The following is a 24,851-nucleotide window of genomic DNA, read 5'->3' on the forward strand; positions in this document are numbered from 1 at the left end:
TTACTTGAGCCTTCCCCCGCCACCTCCCAAGGTCTGCACTGGTGGGAAGCTGGAGTGAGGGGTAGGGAATGAACCTGGGTACTATGATGCAAGACAAAGGGGTTTCAACAGCTGGGCTAAAACCCTCCAGATTTGTGACTTTTGTTAAATACTATTTTTGTGGATAAAGATAACATTTTATCTAGCCTGTATGCCCCAGCAGCCACTGGACTTGGTGCCATCATGAATTTGGTGCCTTGCTCTTGGATTTTCATGGAGGTATAAAAGCTAAAAATCACATACCATCAAACTGTGCATTGGGTCCTGGAAGCACACAGTGCCAGGTGAGTCTTGGGCCCTCAGCTTTTAACAGATGCCCCTTTGACCTTTTAGATCTACGAAGACTCCATCGTCTTACAGTCAGTGTTCAAGAGTGCTCGGCAGAAAATTGCCAAAGAGGAGGAGAGCGAGGATGAGAGCAATGAAGAGGAGGAAGAGGAAGAGGAGGAGGAGTCCGAGTCTGAAGGTGAGCCTGGCCCTGGGGCTCCTCCACCTGCCGCTGTGCCCCAGTCTGAGGCTCATGGCGAGTGTACTGGCAGTGCATCAACCCAGGAGGGTTGCGTGGTGTGGACTGCCAAGCTGCCCGCCCAAGAGATACAGGCTACCACTGATGAGGACCGTGCTTTGACCATTATCTGCAGACGGTGTTATGTCCTCTAGCCCCCAAGAAACTGTTTTGCATCACTTTGGAGTTTTTAAAACTTGCATATTTAGAATATTTGGTGTCCCCGTAAACTTGACACCCTAGGGAAGTTCTGCCATTTTCTCACCCACGTTCAAGCCGTGTGGATAACCTTAGATTTTGAAAGACTGCTTTGGAAGTCTGAAATTCCTGTCTAATCATGTTTTCGCCCCAAACCTCCTAAGACATTCCATTCATTGCAGTCTGATTGTAAAATAGTACAGACATGCTTTTGAAAAAAATATCAGATTTCTAATTGTGTACTCATGACTTTAGACAATGCTTTTAAATGAAAAAAGTATCTCTATTACCATATATATATATTTAACACTTTGACAAGGTGCCTTCCATTGCCTTTCCACACAAAAATGTTTATCGCAGTTTGGAATGCCGTTTTGCAACCTAACTTTGCAGCCTCTTATGACCCTTTCCCCTAATTGGGTATATGAACTCATAGGAGACTACTTCTATAGAATACAAAGAAAAATAGGGTGCAAAGAACCCTTTTAAAACCCCTGTGTAGTTTTTCCATGAACCGATTGGAAACTTCTGGGATTGGACATGGATATCATATGAATGTATATGAGATATCCTTCGTGAAACCTGTCTTTAGGACTCACCTGCTGGCCCGCAGCCACCAACTCCCAGACAAGCCTGATCGTCTCACCTCCTGATTCGGGCTGCATTCCCTTAGCTTCATTACCAGCCGTCTGCCTTTCCATGGGTCACATGGATTTCCAGTACTTCCATCTCAGAAAGGACGCCACCTGCGTAGACAGACATCTTAGCAAAGTCAAGTAGGACCGGCTGCCGGCATCAGTTTCTTTCTTCGAGGCCCTGCATCTTTCTGTATCCCCACTAGCAGGAAGGCCTCCTTTCATCTCTAAGTTACTGCACCCACAGCAGAGCTCTCTGTTCCTGCCCCACAGTTTAAGCTGCAGCCATGCCTGAGCTAGGAGGACTGGCTTGGGACTACAATTTGCCCTGGTTCAGATGCGGGGAAAGCATTCACACCATCCCTGCTCTTGTTTGCTTACATTTCCTCGGAAGGCTGCACGTTGGCATAAGTTCTGTAAGTCGCTTGACAAAAGGAGTCTGAAAATGTTCATCTCGAAGATTCCTTCTGGGGGCTGGAGCTGTGGTGAAGCAGGTTGAGCCACCACCTGCTATGCGGGCGTCCCATAAGGGTGCCGCTTTGAGTCCTGACAGCTCCCTGGTAATGCATCTTTGCGAGCAGGGGAAGATGGCCCAAGTCCTTGGGTCCCAGCACCCATGTGGGAGACCTGGAGGAAGCTCCTGGTAACAGGATCTTTCTCTCTCCATTTCAAACAAATTAAATACTTAGAAAGATTCCTTCTGGATGTAGGATTCCAATTTCTACAATGGTACTTACCAGGGTTCATTGAAAAGTACACATTAAAAGCATGCATTTATTGCATTGCATTTTCAAAAAATTTGCACTAGAATAAAGTCATGCTTTCAATTCTATTTTCTAAAAACTTGTTGAAGTCCTCTGTTTCTTGGCCCTTCACTGCCAACAAACATGATTTCCTAACAAAGCCTTTTGGAATGGGAGACCCGCATAGACTTCATCATCAAATCTTATTCCAGAACAAGGCCATTTTGTTGATTCCTTGAGATAACTCCTGCACGTGTTGTTATTTCTGTCCCCAGTCTAGCTCTGTGAGAACACAACTGGGTACAGTCTTCCTGAAGGCTACTGTAGCAGAGCACTGTTGGAAATGGGCCAAGGGCTGCGTTCACCACACCACCTCCAGCTACTGACGAGAGCTTTACAGCAGTTTGTTCATAGAGGCAAAAACCAGCTGGCCACTCCAGCCCGAGGGGACCGGTTGAGTACATGATAGCATGTCATACAAGGGGGTCTTTTCAGGTGGTACAAACATTGAGGAAGGTAGGCATGAGCTGATGGGTACGCTCATCCCACATATGTGAAATATAACCAGCTACAAAGATCCTATTGGGATAAATACATAGGTAATTCAGGTATAGGAGAGGTCTTCAGAAAGTGTGCAGAAAAATGCATGCATTTCACAGATTTTTATCCTTTAATGCCTTGTTCCACGAACTGGTCGAAGCACCTTTGTCACACATTCCCCACCGCCCTAGAAATAATAGGCTGAGGGAGAGGAGTGTTTACTCTCTTACATCCTGTGGTAAAAGTATTATTCAACTATTGGTATTTTCCTTCTGCTTCCATCTGATGGAGTGATCTGCATGCATCCTCTGCAGCCTTCCCCCCATTAAATGCATCCTGAACACTTCCCTGAAATAGGAAAGGCGCTTCCCATTCCCGCCGTCTGCCTGCAGGAGCCGGGAGAGAAGGACCCTGCCTGGGAGGCCGCCTTCCCTCGCGTGGCCTGTGTACTGTGACAGCGTTCATCTGCCAAAGAGAGGCGTGCGTGTGTGGGGCCACCGACTGGACAGGACGGCAGGAGCTGGGAAGTTCCTAGGCACCCTGACCATGTGGCCGGTCATCGGTGGCTGCTCGCCTCGTCACTGGTTCGTGAAAAGCATTGCTGCGTGTCTCCTCACTGATGGCTCTTTCGTTTGTTCTTGCATAGCGAAATCGGTTAAGGTGAAAATCAAGCTCAATAAAAAAGATGAGAAAAGCCGAGACAAAGGAAAAGGGAAGAAAAGGCCAAATCGAGGAAAAGCCAAGCCTGTCGTGAGCGACTTTGACAGCGACGAGGAGCAGGATGAGAACGTGAGTGCAGCGCTGGCATCTTGCTCCCTCTCACCTGTGGGTGACAAAGTCGATGGGCGAGATGCCGTCCCTGAAGGTCGGGAACACAGCAGCAGGACGTAGACCACAGATCTGGGGGCTCTGTGCATTGCTTCAGTAGTCTGCAGAAAATAAAGGGGAGAAGAGAACTCGATTTTGTATCTATCACGCCTGTCGTGCTGCCTTGTATATAGTAGATGGAAGAATGAGAAAAGGTGTTGGGATGTCAGAGTTTTGGACTTGAGTTGCTAAGTAAGGTGCCATATGAAAACCCAAATGACTTTTTAAGCATCTAAGGGTTTTTTTTTTGTTGTTTTTTGTTTTTTTAATGTTTGAAAAACCTCAGGGAGCATTGATTGAGGCCTGGAAATAGGTGCCTTCCTGTATTGGTACATATTTATCCCAGCATCGTGTGCTGCCACTCTCAAAACATGAGAGTGATTTAGCCATTTTGCTGCAGGTCATCTAGCAAGTGACCAGCAGAGCTGAAATCAGACCAAGTCTGCACAGCACAGGACAGTGGCATTTGAACCTGCCCTACCTTCCTTCTACTTTCCCTGCCAATTTTTTTTTTTCTTTCTGGGAACTCATGTCCATGTTAGTATGATGGTAAGTTTCAGAGTCATCATCTTACACCAGCCTTAACCACTGGGCACTATTGTTTTCAAATGCATTGAAAGCCCTGTGTTTTCCTCATACCACTTACAAGTGGAGCAGACAGGAAATACATGATGTTTTTCCTTCCCGTGTATCTTCCAAGGCATAGGGCTAAAAACACAGAGTACTTAGCCACAAACCTGTAAACCCAGACTGAAGGGGAGCACCCACTAGCAAAAGTGGGGGTGCGTGTGGCATTCGGATTTTAATGACAAGCCCTCTTCTTGGCCTTACTGCTGTCAGTGCCTCTTGGGTGTGCTTCTGTCTTCCTGCAGAAAGATGTGGAGCCTCCGCTGTTTCTCAAAGGCCGTTTGTTCTTTCTCTGCCTGCCCATGGCTTATTAAGGTGTCTCCTCTCGTTCCTGGGATTTTATTTCATTTCCTCTTGTTTTTCCTTCTAGGAACAGTCGGAAGCAAGCGGGACTGATGATGAATGAACAGTCTGGACCTTTTTTCCTTGGTAAAACTGACTTCCTTCCTTCCCCTCTCTGCCCAGTGAACCTACTTGTCATAGTGGCACTGGGCCCTGTCATCATCCTCATCTATAAACTAGCTTTAGGATAGTGCCAGACAAACATATGATATCATGGTGTAAAAACACACACACACAACATTTGTAACATATTGTGACCAAATGGGCCTCAAAGATTCAAAGATTAAAAACAAACCAATCTTTTGATGGAAAATATGTGGGTGGATAGTATATTTCTATGGGTGGGTCTAATTTGGTAATAGTTTGATTGTGCCTGGTTTTATCACCCGTTCAGATGAGAAGATTTTTGTCTTTTGTAGCACTGATAACCAGGAGAAGCCATTAAAAGCCACTGGTTATTTTATTTTTCATCAGGCAATTTTCCAGGTTTTTATTTGTTCGGTATTTTTTTTTACACTGTGGTACATATAAGCAACTTTAATAGGTGATAAATGTACAGTAGTCACATTTCACCTGCATAGACATTTTTCCATTTTATGCTCTATGATCTGAAAACGATGCTTTTTGAATTGTATAAGATTTATGTCTACTGTAAACATTGCTTAAAATTTTTTTTTTTGCTCTTGATTTCAAAAAAAGTTTTGTTGAAAACGCTATTGAATATTGCAATCTATATAGTGTACTGGATGGCTTTTTTGGTCAACCTGATCTCCTATGTTACCGATGTGTATCGTCTCCTTCTCCCTAAAGTGTACTTAATCTTTGCTTTCTTTGCACAATGTCTTTGGTTGCAAGTCATAAGCCTGAGGCAAATAAAATTCCAGTAATTTCAAAACCGTGGCGTTGGTGCTTTCCTAGTAACGAGACACCATAGCTCTCCAGTGTTGCCTGTTACTCCTGAGTCCTAAGGGAGTGACCCCCTCATGCTTGAGGGGACTGTTTCCTGAAGGGGGCCAGGGAGGCTCCTTGGAAGGGACGAGAGAGAGAGAATGAGAATCCAGGTGTGTGTGCGCCACGAGGGAGGCGCCATGGGCCAGGCCACACAAAGGCACTGCTCAGCCTTGCCTCAAGCATTAAATAGGCCTAGTTCTTTCCCAGGTGCCAGCGTAGTACTGTCTGTCAGTCGCATTGCTTCAGAGCCTTCTGAAGGCACTTCGCGTTCCCATTTTACAAACAGGAATACAGCAGTGGAGACGGTGTGGGCTGAGCACACCAAAGGTGGATTCGGGAGGTAAGCTCGCTCCAGAGCCCTTTCCCACCTCCCCAGTGGTAAGGCCTGGGACAGAACTTTCGGATATGCCTCAGGTCACGTGCCAGGCACTTGCTGGCACAGTAGGCATGTAACATGTAACAAAGGCCTGGCTAAGTCGTCTGGGTCCATGGCTGAGAACGGAACGTTCCTCTGAGGTCCAGCGTTGGCTGAGCCCTGCTGCCCTGGCTCTGCTCTCACAAGCTGCTCCCTAATAGCCAGCTGTGGGAGCCTAAATGCTCCCGAGAGCCTGCCTTGTTGATCACTACTGCAGTGGCTCACCCATCCGCTAGGGGCCAGTCGTGAGTACAGGAAGAGCCCAGAGTCCTGCTGGCCTGCCTGCCTCCCATTGAAACCATCAAGAGATTGCTGGGGAAAGGTCTTTAGGCCCCGTGGTCTCCACAGGCACCTGGCAGGGTTTGCTCACTGCACAATTTTAGCTTCACACCGAGTCCTCCAGGTCCACATCCAACCAGACGTCCTAAGCATGACTTCCCCCAGGGAAATTCTGGAACCAACACCAGTCCCGACACTAAGGACAGACTCCAGACTGCCCAAACGCTGCCTGGCCTCTCAACCAAGTCAGTGCCACAGCTCCAGTCTAAGTCTCTTCTGGGCCCCCGGTTTGGCACGTGACCATGGCTGCGTCAGCCTGAGCCACACTGCGTGTGTTCACAGCACTAGCGACATGATCTTAAATGAAACTATTTGTAGATCTGACCCTTTCAGTGCATTGCTCTACATACAAACCTCTTCATTTCCAATAGAAGATACCACATAACCAATATTCCCTGGAACCAGAAATTGCAGTAGGGATGAAGGGTCTCTCACGACCTCCTTTTCGGAGGCTGCTTACTGAACTGTAATTTTTCAGATGAGAGATTGTGCCCATGGCCTTGAACGGGAGTTTGCCACAGACTTGAGCGTCAGTTTCCTCTACAACTGGGAAGATGGAGGGGCATGTCCTATAATTCTAAACCTTGTAGTTGTGATATGCATTAACGTCGTCAAAGGTTTCCATTATGTAAGAAAAAATGCCTTGTGAATTCAGTGTCATCGACAGAAAAGACCAGAGAGGTTCCCAAAACCAGATCTATCTGAGATGGCGCCCAAGGGCCCTTCTAAGCGTGGCTGGTTGCAGAATCAGTGTTTCTCAAACTGTGGTCCCTGGACTAGCAGTAGCATCTGCACACATGGAAACCTTGGAAATACAGACTGCCTTATCCCAGACCTGCAGCTCCAGCAATACTTACGCATATGGTTGTCTGCACTAAGAATGTTTGCATTGTAAAATACCAGTTTTTGCTAAGTACAAGAGTGAGGCCTCTCTGTCTGTGAACCCAAGAACAGCTATGAGGCAAGACTCATTGTGTGAGTATAAACCTCAAAGAGAACGGACTCCAGGTTTCTCAGGTAAATATATGTGGTTTTCAATGCACTTGTAAAAATTCCAATTAAATTCTTCCTTCAGGATTATCAAATGGACATGTGTCCACCATAACCAATGAAATAACACAAAATTAATTTAGAACACACCTCCCACCAGGCAATCGGCTTTAATAGGCTATGTGATTACATCTGCGCCTTTCTGGCCAGAGAATCGCATGCAAACACACATACTTCCAAGTGCCAGTTCCTCAAACGTCACCATAGAACCTATTTATAACATGAAGCCGAATGTGTGAATCACTATGATAAGGGAGAATGCGACCTGGATGGAGCTTTGATAGTTTCTTTGCAGAAAAAGATCAACGTCAGACTTCATTGACATTTGATTGAAAACCATCTCTTTCAATGTCAGAATTCCGCAAAGGTCACGCTACAGTTTAGGATCGGTGAAAAGAGCCAGGTGAGCAATCGGAGGGCATATTAAAGAATGGGGGGGGGGGTGTAACTCCCAGTTGATACTTTCTGCTGAAGAGTTGTGTCTTTCAGGAAGTCTCTCTAAGGAACACTAGTTCCCCAGGCAAGCGTCTACATTTGTGCCAGTGAAGACGGTGGAAAGTCATCTGAATGTAACAAGCCCTGTGGGCGGACATGGCTTTAGTTCTCAGCCTAGCCGTAAGGATATTGCAGGTTTTGCTCTTTTATATAAAGCACTGTACTACTGTCTCTAACTTGTCTTCCGCACTTACCTAAAAATTAAGTATTTTTCCTCCAAGTCAACAGACTCAAATTGAACTTTTTCTTTTTATTGTCCTCTATTATAAAGAAGACTTGTTTTCTTCTTTTCCACCATAAAATAGAATATATGCCTCTGGCAGAACAGAGAGAGAGAAGGAAAATGCAAAGTATCATATTACTATCCAGAAAAAAGCACTAGAGAGTACAAGTTTCTGGTGTGGCTCAAGGAACTTAAGATGCGCTCTCTCCCGGACAAAAGAAAAAAGTTGAACTGACAAAGTCAGCAACTCTTAGATGCCTCAGACCACTATGATCACAGGCAAGCTACTGCCCCCAAATTTAAGAAAGAGTCCTATTCTGTAATTCATACAGGGGTGATGGGCCAGTGTGGACACATTGACAGAGAATAACTCTAGGGAGAGCCTGTCATTAGGGGAGTACTACAGTGCCATGAGTTTTACCCCCGAAAGCACTATCAGCTTCTCAAGGTGGAGGTCAGACACAACATTGTCCCTCCACAAGAGGGAGCATGACATATTAGGCAGGTATAAATACACCCCAGGCATTGTCCTTAAAAAACCCTATCCCCAGGACAAAATATTTACCAGACCTTAACCAACCTGGAGGAGGAGAAATACCCAACTCCAGTACCTTTAGTCTTCCTGTCTTCTGCGGGGCAAGTGAGAGGGTGAAAATAAAACCTAGAATGACACTGAGCCTCCATGTAGTACGTCGAATGCAGACGCTAGATACCGCCAGGTCCTGGTCTCCGGCAGTCTCCCATCCTCCCTTCTTCCAGTTTCCTCTCCGTTTCAGGATTACAAACTGACCTCTGAGGGAGTGGTGCCACTGGCCCTACAAGACCTTAATCATGAGACTCATGAGGTCATTCATTTCTAGAGATAACATCTTGCTGTCAAGTCTTGTCCTAAGGGAAACAGGAACCCCAGGCCCAGAGCAAACAGTAACTACCACCTGCCCATGGCCCACTCTGCCATCATCAACACTCTGTCAAGGGCCCAAGAACACTGACTGTCTCAGGAGGGCCTCAAGTACTGGAGACCGACCAGGGGCTTGAACATGATCTGACACATACCTTCCAGTCCAACTTCAATCTGTGAGAACCTTTACTCCTAGCCTCACTCAGGGAGCCCAGGAATTAAGTGATAGCTGCCCGCCCCGATTGTTCTCTGCTTTACAATAGACACCTCATTTCTCCTGCCACTCTGCTGTGTTGATGGCCTTCTGCACACAGAACAAGCAGACCAGTGTTAGGGGTTCCACATTAACCCCTTCAATCAATTTTGGGGTATTCAATACCAAGAGGCACCTGTAAAGTTCACATAGTGGGGGTAGACTCACCGAAGGACTGCAACCTAATCATAGGGCTACAGACTGCTTCTCCTCCCTGATAACCTCATCACCACATTACTAGGGGTCTGTAGTAACAGGGCAACCCAATTAGGAAAACTGCATCTAAGGGGATATTCAGGGAATAGCTGGGGAAATCCAAGGGCAACATGGGAGAAGAAAACAAGGGCAGTTCAGCCTGTAACAACTACAGCGGATGATAAACAGCCCAAACCTTACCCAGATAAACAAAGAACTACACACTAAGGTCTGTTCATCTCAATTTTTTTTACCCTGCATATCATGTCTGGCTTGCGACAAAAAATGACAAGGTACACTGAACAGAAACACATTTTGAAATGACCAAGCAATCATCAGAACTAGACATACAAGAATACTCCGATGCTCGCTCGCTCGCTCTCATTCATTCTCCTCCACCTTCTCCCATTCCCTGTCTCTGTAACGCTGCCTCTCCAATATATAATCCATTAAAAAGTGAAAAAAAATACTCCGATGGATTTGTGGAAAATAGAATAAGAAAATATATTTATTCTGGTGCAAAAAATGAAATCCATGCATAGTTTTCTCACAATTGTATTTTTCATGACACTTGGGGATCTCAAAAAATTTTTCACCAAAATGAACTTCTTTTAATTGAATTCTCTCCAAACTTTTAAAAATACCCTTGCATATTGCAGAGGTATTGGCATTATAATATTCAGAAGAATTAAAACAGCTGTGATTAAATTTACTAAGGGATAGTGGGAGAAATAGGTGACATATAAGAACAGGTGAGTAATGTGGGCATAGAGATGGAAAATACCAAATAAGAATCAAAAGGAAATGCTAGAAATCAAAACACCGTAACAGAAATGATAAACGCCTTTGATGAACCCATTAGCAGGCTTGATGCACCCAAAAAAAAAAAAAAATTAGTAAGCCTCCCTATGAAGAAAAGCCCAGGTCCAGATGACTTTACTGCTGAGTTAAATCAGACATTTAAGGAAGAACCAGCATTGGTTTTGTTCAAATTATTCCAAAGAAATGAAAAGGAGTGATTTCTACCAAACTCATTCTACCAGACCATCACCTTGATACCACAAACCAGAAAAGAAAACAAAACTATTGTTCACGCTCCCTAATAAACATAGATGTGAAAATTCTCAAAAAAAAAAAAATCTAACAGCGCATCAAAAATCTTTCATCATGATCACATATGATTCAATATGTGCAAATCAAGCAACATGATACATCACATGATGTACTGAAAATCACATGATCATCTTACAAGATGCCGGAAAAGGTTATGATAAAATTCAACACGCTGGGGCTGGAATGGTGGTGCAATGGGCTAAGCTGCTGCTTGTGACACCAGTATCCCACACTGGAGTGCCAATCTGAGTCCTTGCTGCACTTCTGATCCAGCTTCCTGCTAATGCGCCTGGGAAAGCAGCAGAAGATGGTTCAAATGCCTGCACTCCTGCCACCCACATAGGAGACTCAGATGGGCTCCTGGCTTTGGCCTGGCCCAGCCCGAGCAATTTAGGAAGTGAACCAGTGGATGGAAAATACCTCTCTTTCCCCATCTCTCTGCCTTTCAAATAAATAAACATATCTTTTTATAAAAACTCCAACATCCCTCCATAGTAAAAAACATTCAAAACATAGGTCCAGAAGGATTATACCTCAATATAATAAAGGGTATATGATGGATTTTAAAAACTTCATGGAAAATGTGCATGAGAAAACTGGATTTCAAAAATTTTTGCACCAAAATAAACTTGTGTTTAATTGTATTTTTCACAGACTTCTTGAAGCAGCCTCAAACACAACAACCCTACAACCAATATCAGACTGCATGGGGACAAGTTCAAAGTGTTTCCTGTGATATCTGGAACAAGACAAGGATGTCCACGCTTACTGCTCTTAGACAATATAGCACTGGAAGTTTTAGCTAGAAAAGTTAGGCAAGAGAAAAGAAATAAGAGGCATATAAATATTAAAGGAGACAAATTATCCCTATTTGCAGATGATATGATTCTATACATGGAAAACCCTAAAGACTCTACCACAAGGCTATTAGAAATCATCAATGAATTTGATAAAGTTTCAGAACACAAAATCAGCTTACAACAATCAGTAGCATTCTATACAACAATAACAAACTTGCTGAGAAAGAAACCTCATTTATAACAATTACCAAAAAAAATTAAGTATGTAGGAATAGACTTAACCAAGCAAGTGAAATAGTTTTGATGAAACAATAAAGTGTTAATAAAAAAATTAGAGAATGTAAAAAAAAGATATCCTACATGTTCATGGATTAGAAAGACTAATATTGTTACAATGTCCATACTACCCTAAGTGATTAACAAATGCAGTGCAACCTCCATCAAAACATCTATAACGGTCTTAAAAGAACCAGAAAAAGTAATCCTAACATTCATGTGAAAACAAAAAAGACCCCAAATAGCCAAAGTAATCATTAACAGAAAGAACAAAGCTGGAGACATAAAAATGCCTGACTGGGAGACATACTACAAAATTATAGTAACCAAAGCAGCATGGTTCTGGCATAAGAACAGGCATATAAACTGATGGCAATAAAGAAAGATCCCAGAAATAAGCCTATACCTCTACAGCCACTTGATTCTCGAGAAAGGTGCCAAAGTAAAGTGCAGTAAGAAAGGTGTCTTCAACAAACGGTGCTGAGAGATTGAATCCCCATCTGCAGAAGGTTGAATCTTAACCTGTAGCTCCGATGCTATACAAAAATAAACTCACTTTTAATAAAATGCCTAAATGTAAGACCTGAGACTCTGAAACTAATAGAGCAAGCCACAGGGGAAATACTTTAACACAATGACTTTTTTTTTTTTTTTTGATATGATTCCAAAAACACAGGCAACAAAAGCAAAGCCAGACAAATGGGATTCTATCAAACTAACAAGCTTCTGTGCAAGAAAGGAAACAATCAACACAGTGGAGAGGAAACTGACAGAATTCACGAATATATATGCAAACTATTCAACTGACAAAGGAATAATACACAAATATAGAAGTAAGAACATCACAACATAAACAGTCTAGTTAAGAATGGGCAAAGAATCTAAATAAACATTTCTCGAAAGAATAAACAGAAATGGCCCATAAACAGGAAAAAATGCTCAGTATCATTACCCATTAGGGAAATGCAAATCAAAAGCATAATGAGATATCATCTCATCCCAGTAAGAATTGCTGTTATTAACAAGACAAAAGTGTCAAACACTGGTGAGGGTATGGAGAGAAGGGAACCGTTATACACTGTTGGGAGGAATGTCAATTAGTCCAGCCGGTTGGAAAACCATCAGGAAGTTCTTCAAGAAAACAGAAAAGCTCTCCCATTTCTGGGTGCACATCCATCCTAAGGAAACAAAATCGGCAGATCAAAAAGATAGCTGCACTCCTCTGTTCATTGGGCCAGTAGCCACAACAGCCAAGACTGGGCATCAACTTAGATGCCTGCTATGGTTTGAACCTGATCTCACACAGGACTTTAAACTCCAAAGTCATGAGTTACTGGTTCAAAGGGCGTGTAGACTTCTTTCTATGTTGTACTCAGGAGGTGGGCCTTGAGTGAGGCCCTTAGTTCACTGAGTACGTGCCCACAAAGCTGGTTCTTGCAGGGTGCGCACTATGACACAGCATGTTATGCTACTACTTGGGAAGCCCACATCCCACACTGGAAAGGCAGTTTGAGTCCCAGCCTCTCCACACTTCCAATGCAGCTTTCTGCTACTGTGCCAGGGAGGCAGCAGGTGATGGCTCCAGTACTTGGCTTTCTGCCATTGAAGTAGGAGACCCAAATGGAGTTCCCGGCTTCTGGCTTTGACTTGGCCTTGTCCTGGCTATTGCAGGCATTTTGAGAAGGAAGCAGAAGATGGAAGATCTGTCTCTCCCTCTATGCCCTTTAAATGAGTGAATGAATGAATGAACGAACAGATCTTTTCTTTACAGAAGGCAGTTCTAGCAAGATGGTTGGTTATAAAGGCACAGGGGGCCCAGCCTCTCTGCTTCCTCGCTCTCCATGTGATCCTTGCTCTGCACACCTGCTGTGCTGTTGCCACTCACCTACCACCCCCAGCAGGGGACAAGCCATTGGGGTCATGTGCTCTTAGATCTGAACCTCCAAAACTGTAACCTCATTCATTCATTCATATTCTCTCTCTCTCTCTCCATTTCCTCTTTAAAAAATTAGCTTCCTCAACTATTTCATTGTAGTAACAAAACTACCATAGTACCCCTTGAAGGATAAAGAAAATGTAGCATATTTACACCATGAAATACTATTCAGCCATCAGGAAAAATGAAATTGGGGCCAGTGCTGTGGCACAGTGGATTAAGCATTTGCCTGCAGTGCCAGAATCCCATATGGGTTCCAGTTCAAGTCCTGCCTGCTTCACTTCCAAACCAGCTCCCTGCTGGGAGCCTGGGAAAGCAATAGAAGACAGCCCAAGTGCTTGGGACCTTGCATCCAAGTCGGAGACTCAGAAGAAGCTCCTGGCTTCAGATCAGCACAGCTCCAGCCATTGTAGCCCACTGGGGAGTGAGCCAGTGGATGGAAGACCTCTCTATCTATCCCTCTCTCTGTCTGTAACCCTGTCTCTAGTAGTAAATAAATACGTTTTTTTTTGTTTGTTTGTTTGTTTTAAACTTTTATTTAATGCATATAATTTTCCAAAGTACGACTTATGGATTACAATGGCTTCCCCCCCATACCGTCCCTCCCACCCACAACCCTCCCCTTTCCCACTCCCTCTCCCCTTCCATTCACATCATGATTCATTTTCGATTATCTTAATATACAGAAGATCAGCTTAGTATACATTAAGTATGGATTTCAACAGTTTGCTCCCACACAGAAACATAAAGTGAAAAATAATAGATGATTTTTTTAAATGATGATGAAATCAGAGCAGACCTATTGTCATGTTTAATCCCAGTGAGAGTCAAGTTGGGAATTGATAATTTCTTTTTTTTTTTTTTTTTTTTTTACAGAGGATCAGTTTAGTATGCATTAAGTAAGGATTAAAACAGTTTGCACCCCCATAGAAACACAAAGTGAAATATATTGTTTGAGTACTCGTTATAGCATTAAATCTCAATGTACAGCACATTAAGGATAGAGATCCTACATGAGGAGTAAGTGCACAGTGACTCCTGTTGTTGACTTTACCAATTGACACTCCTGTCTATGGCATCAGTAATCTCCCTATGCTCCAGTCATGAGTTTCCAAGGCTATGGAAGCCTTCTGAGTTCTCCGACTCTTATCTTGTTTAGACAAGGTCATAGTCAAAGTGGAGGTTCTCTCCTCCCTTCAGAGAAAGGTACCTCCTTCTTTGATGACCTGTTCTTTCCACTGGGATCTCACTCGCAGAGATCTTTTGCCAGAGTGTCTTGGCTTTCCATGCCTGGAGTAAATAAATACGTTTTTAAAAAAGGTTTATTTACTTGAAAGGCAGAGTCACAGAGAGAGAGAGAGAGGTCTTTCATCTGCTGGCTCACTCCCCAAATGGCTGCAGTGGCTGGAGCTGGGTTGATCCTAAGCCGGGAGTCCGGAGCTTCTTTAGACTTCCCCAGGTGGGTGCAGGGGCCCAAGGACTTGGGCCATCTTCTGTTGCTTTCCCAGGTACAAAACAGGGAGCTGGATTGGAAATGGAGCAGCAGAGACTCGAACTGTTCTCACATGGGATGCTGGTTCTGCAGGTGGTGACTTTACCCACTATACCTCAGCACCGGCTTCAATAAATAAATCTTTTTTTGTTTTTTGACAGGCAGAGTGGACAGTGAGAGAGAGAGACAAAGGTCACCCTCCAATGGCCGCCGTGGCCAGCGCACTGTGGCCGGCACACGGCACTGATCCAAAGCCAGGAGCCAGGTGCTTCTCCTGGTCTCCCATGGGGTGCAGGGCCCAAGCACTTGGGCCATCCTCCACTGCCCTCCCAGGCCACAGCAGAGAGCTGGCCTGGAAGAGGGGCAACCGGGACAGAACCCAGCGCCCCAACCAGAACTAGAGACCAGGGTACCGGCACCCCAGGCAGAGGATTAGCCTACTGAGCCACGGCGCCGACCCAATAAATAAATCTTAAAAAAGAAAAATGAAACCGTGTCATTTGCAGCAACATAGATGGAACTGGAGGACGTTACTGTTAAGTGAAATGAATCAGACACAGAAAGGCAAATACTTCATGTTCTCTCACATGTGGAAGCTCAAACCAAGTCTGTCAGCGCAGAATAGTCATTACTAGAAGGTGGAAAAAGGTGGAGGGGGAAGGAAGAGGGTGGGTGATGGGCACCAAAACACAGTTGGAGAGAAGGAAGAAGAAGTTCTAGTGTTCAACAGCATAATGGAGTGACTATCACCAATGACAACCTATTGCATATTTTATGAAGAAGTAGGAGACAGAAGCTTGGAAACTGCAAACATAAAGAAATGCTAAGCTGGGGTGGGCATCTGGCATGGTGGCTAAGACAACAACATCCCACATCACCGTGCCTGGGCTTGAGTCCAATTCCAGCTTCCTGCTAATGTGCATCCCAGGAGGGAGCAGGTGATGGCCCCAGTACTTGGGATCCCTACCACCCATGTGGGAGACATAGGTTGAAGTCTAGGCTCCTAGATTTGGACTAGCCTAGCTAACTAGCCATAGCTTTTGCAGGCATTTGGGGAGTAAACAACGGATGGAAGATCTCTCTCTCTCTCTCTCTCTCAAATAAAAATAATTTAAAAAAATGCTGGGCCTGATGTTGTGGTGCAGTGAGTTAAGCCTCTGCCTGCAACACCAGCATCCCATATGACAACCAGTTTGATGCCCAGCTGCTCCACTTCCAATTGAGTCCCCTGCTAATGTGCATCCCACATGACAGCCAGTTCAAGACCTAGGTCCACTTCTAATCCACTTCCCTGCTAATGTGCCCAGGAAAACAGTCCAAGATGCTCCAAGTACCTGTGTCCCTGCCACCCACGTGGGAGACCACATGGCACTCTAGGCTCTTGGCTTTGGACTGGCCTAGCTGCCGTCATCACAGCCATTTGGGGAATGAATCAGTAGGTGGAAGATCTTCCTCTCCTTCCCTCTTTCTCCAATTCTTCCTTTCAAATAAAGAAGTCTTTAAAAATGCTAAGAATAGGGAAATGCTAATTATCATGATTTCACCAGCTCATACTGTATAATGTAATGACATATCACACTGTATCTCATAAGTATGTACAATTAATAGCTGTTAATTTCTTAAATATATATAATAAAAAATCTGGGGATAAGGCAAAATGGCCTTATAGAAGTGGGAGGGTAAGAATTACATTGGTTTCTCTTCAGAAATTATGCAAGCAGAAAGAGAATGGAAGACAGCATTTACTGTGGAAACAATAGTCAACCCAAGGTTCTATGCCCCGAGAAATCATTCTTCAAAGGTGGAGGAGAAATGAACACAATCTCAGACAAGCAAGTGAAGTATTTTTGTCCTCAATAGACCTGCCTTGCCATTAACGTCCAAGTTCTTCAGAGAAAAGGCCAATGACATAGGTCAGAAGCTCAAATCTACATAAACAAAGGGAAAGTATCAAAGACAGAGTGAATGCAAATCTGTTCTTTCTCATTCTTAATTGATCTAACAGGTAACAATCTGTTCAAAATAATACCAGCCATGTATTCCAGGATTATAGCTTAGGGGTAACTGACAGGAAGAACAACAATGTGATAAAGGATTGATGGGCGGAATTGGGAATGTGTGGTTATTAGGTACTTGCATGTGCAGGTAGTGGTACAGTATTATTTGCAAGTAAGGTTTGCAATGGTTGTGAGGGTATATTGTAAACTGTAGAACAATCCTTACACAAATTTAAAAAGCATAACTGATATGGCAAGAGAGGAGGAAATAATACAATCATGCAGAAATATAAAAATAAGAGGTAGAATAAGAGCAGAAGACAAAAAAAGAAAAAGAAACTGAAAGCAAGGCTAAGAAACAGAAGACAGTAGCACATAGGGCAGGTAGGAAGCTGACTCTATCAATAATCACTTTGTATGACCAGGCTCTAAATATACCAGGCTAAGAGACAGATACCGTTAGAGTGGACCAAAAGCAAGACTCAACTCCATGTTGTCTCAAAGGTACCCATTTTCAGTATAAGGCTGAGAATAGACTAAAAGGATGAAGGATGATCTGCCATGCTAACAGGAATCAATATCAGACAAGGCAGACTTCAGAGCAACGGATATGATCAGGGATGCAGAGGACACTGTATTCTGATAAAAGGATCAATTCTCCCCACAAAAACAACTCTTTAAATTTCAATTTACTTCCTGTCTGTTCTCTCCTGTTTATGTGCCTTTCTTGCACATTTATTGAGCTATAACTTACATGCAATAAGATTAGTCCATTTGGGGGCTAGTGTCATGGCACAGCAGGTAAAGCCATTGCCTACCATGTCAGCAGACAATATGAGCACAAGTTCAAATCTTGGTTGCTCCAGTTCTAAAGGAGCTTCCTGCTAATGTGCTTGGGAAACCAGTGAAAGATGTTCCCAAGAGCTTAGGCCATCCTGTCACCCACATGGGAGACTGAGATGGAGTTTCTGACACCTGGCTTCAGCAAAGCTCAGCCCTGGGCATCACAGCCATTTGAGGAGTGAGCCAACTGATAGAGAAGATCTTTGTTTCTCTTTCTCTCTGTAATTCTGCCTTTCCAATAAACAAAATAAATCTTTGTAAAACAGACTTATCCATCTTAGAGTTGAATGCAGTAATGCAAACACCTCCTTTGTCACAATGCAGAGCCCTGTCACCCATCCTAACAGCTTTTCTCACAGCTTTTCTTCCCCTGACCTCACCCTTAGGCAACCACCAATCTGCTTTTTCCCCCATCTAAAAAAATGCTTTATTTAAAATGATGATTTTTTTTAAAAAAGAGACAACTTTTATATATACTGGGTTTAGAAACCATCAAAAACACAATAAAAGAACTGCAGATTTAGAAATTGTGATTCATAACATACTATACTGGTGGCAAACAAGACAGTGCAAATAATTTTTTGTCCCACCACATTTTGATAATTCATATTTGTTAAAACTAACTAAGAGTCAGGTCTTGTCTGAATCTTTTCCTTTTCACAAACTTTCCTGGTAAGTAGGTGGGCAGTGTGTTTGCATTTCTTTGGGTGCCTGTGTGTCAAAAAATTCATCTACTCCACGTTTATTTCCTTTTCTATTTCCCTCATTGAAATGTATTTATATATGTCTACAGGTAGAGGTCATATATACCAGGCCTTTTTAAACTTTGATTTTTAAAACTGGAAGTGCTCTCAAGGCAAGGACCGTGCCTGCTATGACAAGCCGAAGACTCAGCCCTCAATGTTTTCAACACTCAACCTGACTTTGATGTCCAAGCCAGCATTCTGAACAGCTACCAATCAACCCTTTTTGGAAATATTTCAAACCACATTTGAACACCCAAAGTATATTTGTAATAAAACAGGAGAAAGAAGATTCCCAGTTTGAGAAGTGACTATGGTAGTCACTTTAAAGTTTAAAAACTTGAGACTATGAAATCAGTAGAGCCTCCTCACTACAGTAGCTGATAGCACTGATCTGCTTTTTGTCACCATAATTCTGCATTTTCCAGAATCCAATATAAACAAAATCATAAACTGTGCAGTCTTTTAAGTTGCTTTTGATCACTTACCAATGTTCTTGAGGTTTATTCATTTTACACTATTGTTGTGCTTTTCACTGCTGAATAGTATTCTACACCACGAGAATTCCACAGTTTGTTTATCCATCCAACAGCAGGAGGACACTTGGTTTATTTCCAGTTTTTGGCTCTTATAAATAAAGACACTATCATCATCAATGTTCCAATCTTTGCACATATTTTCAAAACCTCATAGGTGAATATTACAGAGTGAGGTTGCTAGGTTGTGTGGTAAGGATATTATAAGATAATATGAACTAGAATCTGTATAACAAAACAAAACAAACAAAAAAAACAAAAACAAAACCTCAACACTTACTTCAAACCACACACAAAAATGTACTCAGCAAATCAAAGGAGATAAAACATTACATTTTTAAAACAAAACAGAATATCTTTGTGTTACTGATTTAGAAAAAGAATTCTTAAATAGGATACAAAAACATGATTCATTAAAACATTGCTAAAATGAACTTATTCCCAAAAAAAACCCAAACTTTTGCTCATTGAATGTTATGAAAATCACCAAGCCAGCCATAAATAAATCTTAGTAAGCATTTACCTGTGAAAGAGCTTGTTTTAAGAATGTGTGTGTCTGGGGCTGGCGCCGTGGCTCACTTGGCTAATCCTCCACCTGCGGCGCCAGCATCCCATATGGGCACCGGGTTCTAGTCCTGGTTGGGGTGCCGGATTCTGTCCTGGCTGCTCCTCTTCCAGTCCAGCTCTCTGCCGTGGCCCTGGAGTGCAGTGGAGAGTGGCCCAAGTGCTTGGGCACCTGCACCCATGTGGGAGACCAGAAGCACCTGGCTCCTGGCTTCAGATTGGCATAGCTCCGGCCATAGCAGCCATTTGAGGGGTGAACCAACGGAAAAAGGAAGACCTTTCTCCCTGTCTCTCTCTCTCATTAGCTCTGTCAAAAAAAAAAAAAAAATGTGTGTGTCTGACAATTCACTAAAAAGACAAACTATTCACTAAGACAGTAAGCAAAGGATCTGAACAGATAAATATGGCCAGACGCTTAATATTCCTCCTCATGAGAGATAGCTAAAACACAACCACAAAGAGCGATCACCAAACACCAAGTCAAAGACTGACCACAGGAAGGGCTGACAGGGGTTGCACACAGCTGAATGGCAGGCACCACATGTGAGAAAGCCAAGTGGCATACACACTTTGAAATTCTTTAATAGCTGCATTAGATTTTTTTTTTTTTTAAACAGGCAGAGTGGACAGTGAGAGAGACAGAGAGAAAGGTCTTCCTTTTGCTGTTGGTTCACCCTCCAATGGCCACTGCCGCGGCCGGTGCGCTGCGGCCAGTGCACCGTGCTGATCCGAAGGCAGGAGCCAGGTGCTTCTCCTGGTCTCTCATGGGGTGCAGGGCCCAAGCACCTGGGCCATCCTCCACTGCACTCCCTGGCCACAGCAGAGGGCTGGCCTGGAAGAGGGGCAACTGGGACAGAATCCGGCGCCCTGACTGGGACTAGAACCCGGTGTGCCGGCGCCGCAAGGCGAAGGATTAGCCTAGTGAGCCCGCGGCACCAGCCGGGATGTGAGTATCTTAACTGCTAAACTGAACAGCCATTCCTCTCAGACCCCGAATTTTTTTTTTTTTTTTTTTAGTAAAGATCATAAGTTTCCTCTCTACTGCTTAAGCTCTGAAACATAGTACCACTCAGAGTCTCTTCAGAAAGCAAAGGTATTATATTGGCACTTCCAAGAACCCTTGGAGCATGCTCAGAACTGGTTTGGGGGGTCCCAGGCAGGCAAGCTGTGGGAACCACAGGGCCTGGAAGCTTGTTCTTTGCCAGCCCAGGAGACGGGAGAGCTCTCAGTCCAAGCTTAGCTTCTGTCCCTGGATTTCTAAAGACATTTTCTCAGACTGGCAGCTCTTGGGGTGATGCCAGGGTCAACTGCCTCTCCATGGAGCAGTTACAAGTTTGATGTCTGCTGAAGTACAGAAGATATACCACTGTTTCTCTCTCTCTCTCTCTTTTTTTTTTTTTTTTTGTATGTTTGGCTCATGGAATATTTGGAGGAGCTGAGACTCAAAGGGCAAAATCCACCTGGAGAGGAACAGCACAATAGTAAAAATTCACATTGAAAAACTTCCAGAGAATTCATACTCATTACAACATATTTGAAGGCTGCAATCATCCTTCTATTTGGAGAAATAGAACTATACTTAAGCTCAATACTGGACAGATCCAAGCATGCACACTATGTTAATAAATACCTTCAAGAAAGGACTAGTCTAACAGAAATGTCCTAAGGCGTGACATATTTTCTCTGTCCTGTAACAGTATTAGGAAGTGACTGCACTACAAGGGAACTTCAAAAGGATTGTGGAAAATGGAATTAAGAGATCAATTTATTATGGTGCAAAAAAGTGTTTGAAATCTATGCATGGCATTTTTAGGATACATACTTTCCATGAACTTTTTGAAGACCTCTCATATATATTTGCTAGGCACAGTGTACTCAGGGTCTCTGGTTTCCAGCATACTTTCTTGCTTTGAGTGTTTGAATCAGCCATATGACCTTCCAGAAATATCTACAAGCTCCCTGGGAACATTTCTTGGGAGTCTTAAGTCCCCAGTAAACAATCTAAATTTCCCTAGAGTAGAATACTGGTTTGCCTTATTTATAAGTCTGTTCTCAGTTTTCAACTCACTTCTTTCCTTTGACAATCATCCTTTAGAGAACTTACTGAGGTCATCCCACATCAGGTCCCTGTAGCCCACACTGGGTAAAACACCAAGGAGAACACACTCCAGCGACTGCTCACATCTGAGTTATGAGGGGTTTCTCCCTGCCCACCCCACTGCCTGCCTCCCTTCTCCAAGGCCAGTGAGCTTACCAAAAGAAACCCTGATCCATCACCCAGCTTAAGTCTCTTGCAGTGGTTCTCATCACCCGAGGTGTGCCAGTCGCTTCTGCCTAAAGCACAGTGGCTAGTCTTGGATCCCAAATGCATAGCTGGATTTCCTTTGCAGTTGTTTCTCTGTGGTTGACTTCCAAACCAGCAAGCAAGCAGTGTAAAGGCTGTATACCAGGTAAGGATCCTAGTCAGTCAACACACCAGTCACAGATACCGCACTAATATATGAACAGACAACTGCATGGCCTCCCTCGCCAGTGTACGGAGGTGCGCTTACATGGGGTCAACACAGCCCATGCAGAGAAAGGAACCCACAGGGTCAGAGCAGCTGGGTCCCCAAAGGGCCTGTAGGATGTAATAGGAACTGGAGAAATCGCATGCACATTCAAACACAAATAAACTAAACCCACATGTTTCCTACATCTTTCAAAGATAAAAGCTAGAGGTGTGTCAGGCCCAAACCACAGCCAAGGAATTCCATCTGGGTCTCCTAGGAGTGCGTGCAAACAACCCACACACTTGAGTTACCAACTGCTCCCCCGCAGGGTGTGCACTAGAGGAGGGACCCGAAGCCAGACACCTCAGCATGGTGTGTGGGTATGCCAAGCTTTGTCTTAACTGCACCACAACATCTTCCCCTCACAATGTTTTTTGCACCAAATGAACTTACCTTTAAATTCCACTTATATATACTTTCCCAAGTTCCCTCATTGGTAGATAGCAAACTATGCACAGTACCTAACACTTTCTTTGTTCCTCATTTTCCTTATTTTAGCATTAGTACATCAAGACGGCCTCAGCCTTTCTAATCAATTTGTAGGATCATACCTTATCTAAACAGTCTATGTTGATGGGACATTCCGGTTATCTCTAGTCTGTGTTTATTTACTGCTGCTAAAAATGATGAGTAGTCAGAATCAGTCCTTAAGGCACTCATATCCGGCTGAAAAGCCCATGAGAGTATTTCACTCATGGAAAGCCAAGACACTCTGTCAAAAAAAAAAAAAAAAAAAGACCTACATGAAAGATCTCCACGAGTGAGATCCCAGTGGAAAGAACAGGTAATCAAAGAAGGAGGTACCTTTCTCTGAAGGGAGGAGAGAACTTCCACTTTGACTATGACCTTGTCTAAATATGATCAGAGTCTGTGAACTCAAAAGGCTTCCATAGCCTTGGCAACTCATGACAAGAGCCCAGGGTGATTACTGATGCCATAAACAAGAGTGTCAATTTGTTAAGTCAACAACAGGAGTCACTGTGCACTTACTCCTCATGTAGGATCTCTGTCCTTAGTGTGCTGTTCATTGTGATTTAATGTTCTAACTAGTACTCAAACAGTATTTTTCACTTTGTGTTTCTGTGTGGGTGCAAACTGTTGAAATCTTTACTTAATATATGCTAAACTGACCTTCTGTATATAAAGAGAATTGAAAATGAATCTTGATGTGAATGGAAGGGGAGAGAGAGCGGGAAAGGGGAGGGTTGTGGGTGGGAGGGAAGTTATGGGGGGGAAGCCATTGCAATCCATATTCTGTACTTTGGAAATTTATATTTATTAAATAAAAGTTTAAAAAAAAATGATGAGTAGTGTGAGTAGAGTGAAAGCCAAGTACTGTGTGAACAGAGAGACTGGAGAGATTGTCTCTGGTGTTTGGGTGAGGGGACATGAAGGGTCTATGGAAAAGAGGAGGTTAGGTTTGACACCAGAGCGAAGGGAAGTCAAACTCTTCAAGAGAGGAGAGGGAGGGAAGGAGAGGGAGAGGGAGGAAGAGGGAGGGAGGGAGAGGGAAAGGGAGAGGGAGAGGGAAAGGGAGAGGGAGAGGGAGGGAGAGGGAGGGGGAGGGGGAGGGAGAGAGAGGGAGAGGGAGGGAGAGGGAGGGAGAGGGAGGGAGAGGGAGGGAGAGAGGGAGAGGGAGGGGAGGGAGAGGGAAAGAGAGGGAGGGAGGGAGTGAGAGTGAAAATCTTTGACATACTGGTTTACTCGGCCAAGACTGGGCCAGGACAAAGCCAGGAGCCCAGAACTCACTCCATGTTCCCGACATGGGTGGCAGAGATACAAGTACCTGAGCCTTTTCCTGCCACCTCCAGGATGCCTCAGCAGGGGACTGCATCAGAAGTGCATAGACTGGACTTGAACCAGGCACTACATGGGGCATGGGCATCCCAAGGGGTGACTCGAGCCGCTGTGGCAAATGCCAGCCCCCACCAGCAGAGTTTGTGGTTCACGGGGTCTGGGCTGAGGTCAGAGTATTTCCACTTCCTGCAGGTTTGACAGCCTTGGTGATGCTGGCCTCTGGAGCTCACTCTCAGGATAATTTGTCTGGAGGTTTTGGACTGGTAGTTCTGGTTGGATCCAGCCAGCAGATCATTTTATTGGATGGCACAGTGCTTCAAAAATTTTTGAGCCTATTTATCAAAATTTAAAAACAGGCCAGTTTCTCAGAAAAATCCAGACTCCAAGTCTCTGAAGGGAGATTTATAAATATAGTACCTAGTAGGAGGCTGTATTTCTGCCTGGCAAGAAGCAATGGGAGTCAAATCTCAGGTGTCCATTCTTGAGAGATTATAAAGCCCCACCTCACTAATTCACAATGCTGGGGCCCCTCTTGGTATTTAGCTGCCATTCTAGACCCTCGAGTTTATGCACTCCTATCACCACCTAACACACGTCCTCTGGGAAACTGCACAGTGATTCTCTGGAAGACTCTTACCAGCACCAACACGGCAGCCTGGCTCACTCTCAATTGGCCCTCTGGCTTCAGCCAAAACGCGAGCTCTGCAGAAACCCGCACCTGCCATCCTCATCACTGAGGCTAAGTGTTGCTCTGTGTGCTTCAGAGGAACCTGTGCTTCTCCCACCAAAGGAGTCAAAGTCTCACAAGCTCAAAGGTCCCAGCCAGCAGTCTGAGTCTCACCTGTTACCATGCACTCCCTAAAGTAGGCGAACCCACTTCTTCC

At 44.0% G+C, this 24,851-nt stretch overlaps 1 protein-coding gene and 1 long non-coding RNA gene across 19 annotated transcripts in view; one reads left to right on the top strand and one right to left on the bottom strand.

Moving 5' to 3' along the window:
* SMARCA2 (SWI/SNF related BAF chromatin remodeling complex subunit ATPase 2) overlaps positions 1-5,391 on the top strand; it is a 202,724-nt gene extending 197,333 nt beyond the window's left edge. For all 17 annotated transcript variants that reach the window (XM_070051411.2, XM_070051409.2, XM_070051401.2 and 14 more), the window contains 3 exons: positions 373-505; positions 3,307-3,449; positions 4,525-5,391. In XM_070051411.2, coding sequence (XP_069907512.2) covers positions 373-505; positions 3,307-3,449; positions 4,525-4,560 — 312 coding nt within the window. In that variant the 3' untranslated portion in view covers positions 4,561-5,391. The remainder of the gene's footprint in view (positions 1-372; positions 506-3,306; positions 3,450-4,524) is intronic.
* The window catches only part of LOC127491140 (uncharacterized), a 104,156-nt gene that overhangs the window by 7,223 nt on the left and 72,082 nt on the right, over positions 1-24,851 (bottom strand). For both annotated transcript variants that reach the window (XR_016223420.1, XR_016223419.1), the window contains exons 3-4: positions 3,484-3,589; positions 1,342-1,488 (exon numbers count right to left, since the gene is read on the bottom strand). This is a non-coding gene — a long non-coding RNA (uncharacterized LOC127491140). The remainder of the gene's footprint in view (positions 1-1,341; positions 1,489-3,483; positions 3,590-24,851) is intronic.

This window comes from Oryctolagus cuniculus, chromosome 1, assembly GCF_051225735.1.
Source record: "Oryctolagus cuniculus isolate XC-2025 breed Fujian yellow rabbit chromosome 1, ASM5122573v1, whole genome shotgun sequence".
NCBI lineage: Eukaryota > Metazoa > Chordata > Mammalia > Lagomorpha > Leporidae > Oryctolagus > Oryctolagus cuniculus.